We start from the raw sequence: 6,025 nt of genomic DNA on the forward strand, positions 1-6,025 counted from the left end.
ATTTGCGCAGCGGTCCCTAGCTCCAGCAGTGAGAGGGATCCATGCGTGTTTCGGACGATCTGTTACTGCAAGTCTGTGTTGACAGTAGTGGCGTTTATTTCAGTCAGTAAGAAGGATATTAAAAGGGTGATATGTTTGTCACGTGTTTTGAGCTGGAACTGGGTATCGTACATTAGCTTTAATAAAATAGTCTTCTCTTGAGTTCCAGCCGCAGGTCTTACCATACCATGATGACGATTCTGTTTTGATAAATGTGTAACCTTTTGTTTATCCACAGTATATCCTCCATGTGCTCTCCTTGAGGAGGCGGAGCTGTTGGTGTCTGGTCATAGCTACATTCCACATCATTCAAAGCCTTACTATATTTGAGCTCTTAGAGCAATTTCCTATTAAGGTATTACTGTTAAAACAGTTATTCTGTATGTTTTTTTTTTTTCTTCTTCTGTCCAGATTGTATAGCTGTCTGTTACCTACCTTCAGATATTTTCTGTTATTCTATATCCAAGTTAACTTAACAAAGCGTATAAAATGTAGTTTATCATTTCCAGAACGTAATGGACATTTTGGAAAGGAGATAGAAGACTAGACTTGTGTGAGCCACAGAAAAGAGACAGAGAGATGTCTTTGTGGACCATGGCTCTGTGAGAGAGAGACAGAGAAATGTCTTTGAGGGACATACGTTTGCTGCTTCTTTAAAAAGGTCACTTTAATTCTTCAATCTCAAGTTCTCTTTCTGGTGTTTTCTGACCTCTACCACACTAATAATAGTCCATTATTCTAATAGAAGAGAACGTGTTAAGAGAGACATCCAAGTATGAATACAGCTCTACCACCTGTCCTCATTTAAACTGAGTCACCTTGCATATGGCTCTCCACAGACTACCAGTTTTATAGACATTTTTCTTTCAATCTTGTAAATAATGAAAATAACTAAGACAAGGGTTGAATTCTTTAACCCTAATTAACTTGAGCAGGACCCCCCCCCCCCCCAAAAAAAAACAACTATTTTCTGCCCATTTCCTCACCCTCATCCAAAGACACCCCTGCCCCTCCATGGCATAAGGGTTGTGATTGAAGTTACTGTATATTCAGCATTCACTACAATAATATTTAAATACTAAATATAGTTGATCAATTAATACAATATTACCATTGCAATTATTGCCGACAATTGCATTGTCAATGTAAAGCTAACGACAATGAAAATAGGTAATCCTGACACTCAACCCTTCGAAGAAATATTCAAGAAATTGTCACTGCTCTTAAATAGAATATGGATTCCCCAGGAGGCCCTCTGGTGTTTGTTTTTTTATTGTTTCATTTGTTTTGTAAATAGAGAAAATAAACAGTGTACCTGAAAAGTTGTTGTACACTTCCTTTAGACAGCGGTAATTACATGTGATTCTGGATGAGGGAAAAGGGATTTTGACCACACTGTTAAATTATCTGACAAAGGTGACCAAGCCATGCATAGTAAAGAGGAACTGTTCAATTACAATTACACACCCCAGAATGCCATCTGTTATTCTTTCGAATAATCTAAAAAGCCTTGCTGCGTAGACAGTTGTCTTAAGTTGCAGATAGTATATCCTTCTGTTTTTTTGCTATCCCTGCATTTAGATCACAACTTACAACAGTGCTCACTGTTCCCACCCTCAACCCCTGCCCCCCCCCATTCTTCCCTCTCTTCCTGCAACCCGAACACATCAATGTTTTTGTTTTGATTTCTTTGCTTTTTTTAACAAGAGTTTTCTATGATGTATCAGAGTTGATAATGGTATTTGCACTTGAAAATTGTTATTGCTCATGTAAAAATGTCTGGATTTTGTATTGTCTTTTTAAATGAATGGAATTGGTGTTCTTAAATTTCTTGTAGCTCTCGTTTGTTCATAACTGGTAGAATCCCAACTGGAGATCTGTGTGCGTAAGTCAAATCATGGAGCAAATCTCCCCTGTGACATCAATACAAGAGTTATGCAAATGTCGGAGTTACGCAGGCGGATCTGGAGTTAGGATTCTACCCAGAATGCTCACTCACTGTGTCAAACCCATAGAAATGGTAATGCACATGTAACATTATCAACTGGAAAAGAAAAGTATTTACAGAGGTGAAATGAAACAAGGTTGAGCTTGTTTCTGTCAAAAAAAACAATAAACATACTGTAACTGAGCTTAATTTCAAATGTTATTTGATGTCAGTAACCCTTTTCATAAACCACATATGTAACATTAGGGGTTGCATTTCATGTCAGTTGTAAATAGAAGTGCATCCAAAAAGGCAGAAAATGTGTTCATAAAACAGCAGTCTTGCTTCTTTCAGTCATTTTGATATTCGTTTATTATTGGAGAATTATAGACAAGTTACATTTTTCATAGTAAAACACAGAAAGGCTTAGTGTGCAAGGGTACCCTTGAGTTATTAAATACATGTTACATTTACAGCAATTGTAAATGTTACAATCACATTAAAATATTCCAAAACATCATAAGTTATTTGTGCATGAATGACTGCAGTCTACAGCAAAGAAGAAGCTTCTTGCACATTTGAGAGTTGGTGTTTGCATAAAGTTGAAGCTTTAATAATTCAATACTGAACTTGAACTGAGGCAACGGCGTGGTACCTGGCTGAATACGTTTCCACCACTTCATACACGCGACAATTGTGGTAAATCAGTCATCCACGTTAGTCTGGGAAAAAAAGGATGATTTCAAAAATTATCCTAACTGCATTGCAAAACAATTACCAATATACTATGCAAGAGCATTACATAGACCTGTAGTAACTACAGTAATCACGGTGTTACTGCACAGGTACAGTTGGGGAGGTTGCCAAAGTCTGTCCTGCAAACAAAATACCAGGTTGCATTGGCAATTATAACGCCAAGTGCTTTGCAACTCCTTTGCCACTTCACGTGGTTGACTTAAGGAGCCTAAAGGACGGGTGGGTACTCACAGCGACACGTGGGAAGGGCAGGAGTCCAGTTCCCATCCGGGCCACATGTGACTGTGCTTGCACCGTATATCCTCAATTGCCAATGGCAGTAGAACGTCACAGAGTCCCCAAACACATGTGGCAGCGTCAGTGTTCCTGACATCTGGGCATAGTGGACGTTGGGATAGGGACATGTGACGTCTGTGAGATTGACCAGCCAGTGTTAGTTTGTTGGCTTAAGTTGTGAGGGTTCTGTGCATCACAACCCTGCGATACATCAACACAATGTGCACAATACATTGTAAAGTACATATGCCACTTAGCATACACTGCAGCCCTTTATCCAAAGCAACCTACAATGCAGTAAATGTTTTGTATACGGTCCCATATACTTTCATTTTCAACCCATGGACAAGCTAGTCACAATGTTGGATTATGACAGTCATACTGTATACTGATGTCAAGAAACTGTTACATTCAAACCCACGTGTAGCAACATGAGCATCAGATGAAATCCTTAAGTCAACATTGGATGTTGTAATGTGTGATGGTTATTTTTCAATCAACCACTAACAAATCAAGATGTGAACAACCACCATGAAATAACCGTCAATCCAGCAGTTAAAATGTCCATGGGGTAGTCTACAGCTACGTTCTGAAATGTTAAACGGTTTATATTCTAATTGAACGGGGAATGTAACCTCTGCACTCCGGAGCTGGCGCGCTCCACTGGCCGTCCTTGGTACAGTAAATGTCCCTCTCTCCAATCAGCTTTCCCACACGGCAACGGTAGCGAATCACACTGCTGTAGACGTATGGTGGCTCAGGGGCACCAATTCTCTCTCCATTTACTACCTCACGGGGCTCATCACACTGCACAACTGTAGACCACAAACACATTTCACATGATCCAGAAAACAAGGCAAAGTTACTGTAAATTATCCGCATGTGACCTGGACCCTAAAACAGACGTGACGATATCTCACCTTCACAGACAGGGACTCGGCCGTCCCAGCCCCCATTCATACAGTTTCTGGTTCCCTGCCCAACTAGTTGATACCTGGTGGCAAAATGGGTACAAAACAATAAACAAAAAGGCACTTCAGGGTGATGAAGTAACGCAAGCAGACAAGATACCTTTATTTCCATATTACAACAATTAGGCTCAGAGTAAACCCCTGTGGGCAGCATAGTAGAAGGAGGATAGAGCTCACCCTTCGTTACACTTGGCTGTGGCTGAATCTCCAAAGTCTGATCCCGTGTAGATGAACTGGCCATTATTAACCTGTCCAGCTGATCCACATGATTTGCCTTTGAAGGAGACACACATTATTTTAAAGGTCACCCACACAGGTCACACAGGCCCTTTTTCAATTGTAAGAAACTTGATTCCTCACATCCTCCAGTCTGTCCTACACATGCCATTTAGCTGACGCTTTTATCCAAAGCAACTTACATTACAGTGAGTGCATACATTTCAGTATGTATGGTCCCAGCAGGAATCAAACCCACAACCTAAGCATCGTTAGCGCCATGCTCTACCAACTGAGCCACGGAGGACCACACCGTCCTCCAGTGGCTTCTTCTCAAAAACCATTGAAGAGAATAACAGGAGGAACCTAGATCTTCGACCTCCAATGCGTATTGAGTAGGAAGCCGGTGGAGGAAGGAGGAGAGGATGCATGGAATCATGTTTCTAACAATTGAGAAAGGGCTCCACAGTCTGCCACCATGCTGACTAGCACAAGGCTCTGCTGCCACCCAGTGGTAAACAAGAGAAGTGCAGCCTTCAACACTGCCTTAAACAGAATGGTGCCATTTTTGTTGCATTTTCTTTCATATACTGTACTTATAAAATAGTACAGTGTTACTACACAGGTATTAGAAAAGTGAAATGTAACATGTTACTATACAGTTTCTTACGTTCACATGTCATTTGCAAAGGCAACCACGACCCTTGGTTACAGGTCCTGAAAGAGCTGCCTCTCTCTCTGACATATCCCAAGGGACATACATATCCGACACGGGAGCCAGAAGGAAAGGACGTCTGTGATCTATAGCTGTCTGCAAGATGGGCATTGGACAGGTACGGTGGCACTCCACAGTCACCTACAGGAAAGGGAACAGGAAATATGTTCTCAGAATAGCCCATCACATCTAATAGAAATGATTTGTATAGCCTTCAATAAACTAATGACGAATTCCAAATAGACCCCAGGCCCCTACCCCCTTGGCAATGCTGCAGATCTGACATGATTGGAGGAAGCAATATGGTGAATGCAAGAGCAAGCCTGTGAGAAGCAATTACCATATCGGTTGGCATCTGATCCACAGGAGTCCATCTGGATTCAGCGAATTAACTAAGAAACCAGATGTTTCTCTGGTGAATGTTCTGAACCTTACCACCAGGGGGCGTACACGCAGGGAGCCGGGGCAGCCATTGGCCGTCGGGGCCACAGGTGACCTGCGGCGATCCAGTTAGGAGGAAGCTCTCTGAGCAGGTGAAGGTCACAGTGTCTCTGACACGGTACACTGAGACATCCCCACTTGTCTTCACACCATTGGTCACTGACGGAGTGGGGCAGGCGATCTCGCTCTCTGTAATAAGACAGCATATTCATAAAATCAAACTTCATTTATATTAAGAATATATAGCCAAATTCCCTTGCCAAACAGTCGCATGGTAACTGCCAAGCTATTAGGGCCTACAGTTTTGGATGAAGCCTGACGTGATCGTAGTTGAAATTGCTTTAAATTGATTCATGCATTTTGTTATTGGTCCATGGCGCAGGTATTATAATTGCATTGTTTGAGAAACTGCACAGAATAGCGTTATAAACTAGGCCTATTTTCAGGACTGATATAAACGGTGCTTTGATAATTTGAGGTAATCACTCACATGTAACGAATATAATGGCAGGAGAATCCTCCTAATATCCTCCCTAATAATAACCCCCCCCCGAAATGGACTTGCAGTGTCAGACATTAGCTGTTGTTTCTGCAGGCGTGCATGATTCGAAGAGGCAGCCACCAGAGACAGAAAGGCGAAGATCAGCGAGTCCACTCACCCAGAACACCCCAGACCGGTAACAT

The 6,025-nt window shown here is 41.7% G+C and overlaps 1 protein-coding gene across 1 annotated transcript in view; it reads right to left on the reverse strand.

The window, feature by feature from the left end:
- Positions 1-6,025, reverse strand: part of LOC310808057 (complement receptor type 2-like) — a gene marked incomplete at its 5' end in the record, with an annotated part of 6,027 nt that extends 2 nt beyond the window's left edge. The window contains 8 exons of the mRNA XM_083674758.1: positions 1-2,688; positions 2,954-3,133; positions 3,634-3,813; positions 3,919-3,992; positions 4,147-4,243; positions 4,856-5,041; positions 5,336-5,530; positions 6,001-6,025. The exon at positions 1-2,688 is cut by the window's left edge and continues 2 nt beyond it. Of these exons, the coding sequence (XP_083530884.1) occupies positions 2,684-2,688; positions 2,954-3,133; positions 3,634-3,813; positions 3,919-3,992; positions 4,147-4,243; positions 4,856-5,041; positions 5,336-5,530; positions 6,001-6,025 (942 nt within the window). The 3' untranslated portion in view covers positions 1-2,683. The remainder of the gene's footprint in view (positions 2,689-2,953; positions 3,134-3,633; positions 3,814-3,918; positions 3,993-4,146; positions 4,244-4,855; positions 5,042-5,335; positions 5,531-6,000) is intronic.

The sequence above is a fragment of the Argentina silus genome (assembly GCF_951799395.1).
Source record: "Argentina silus genome assembly, chromosome: 8".
In the NCBI taxonomy this organism is placed as follows: Eukaryota; Metazoa; Chordata; class Actinopteri; order Argentiniformes; family Argentinidae; genus Argentina; species Argentina silus.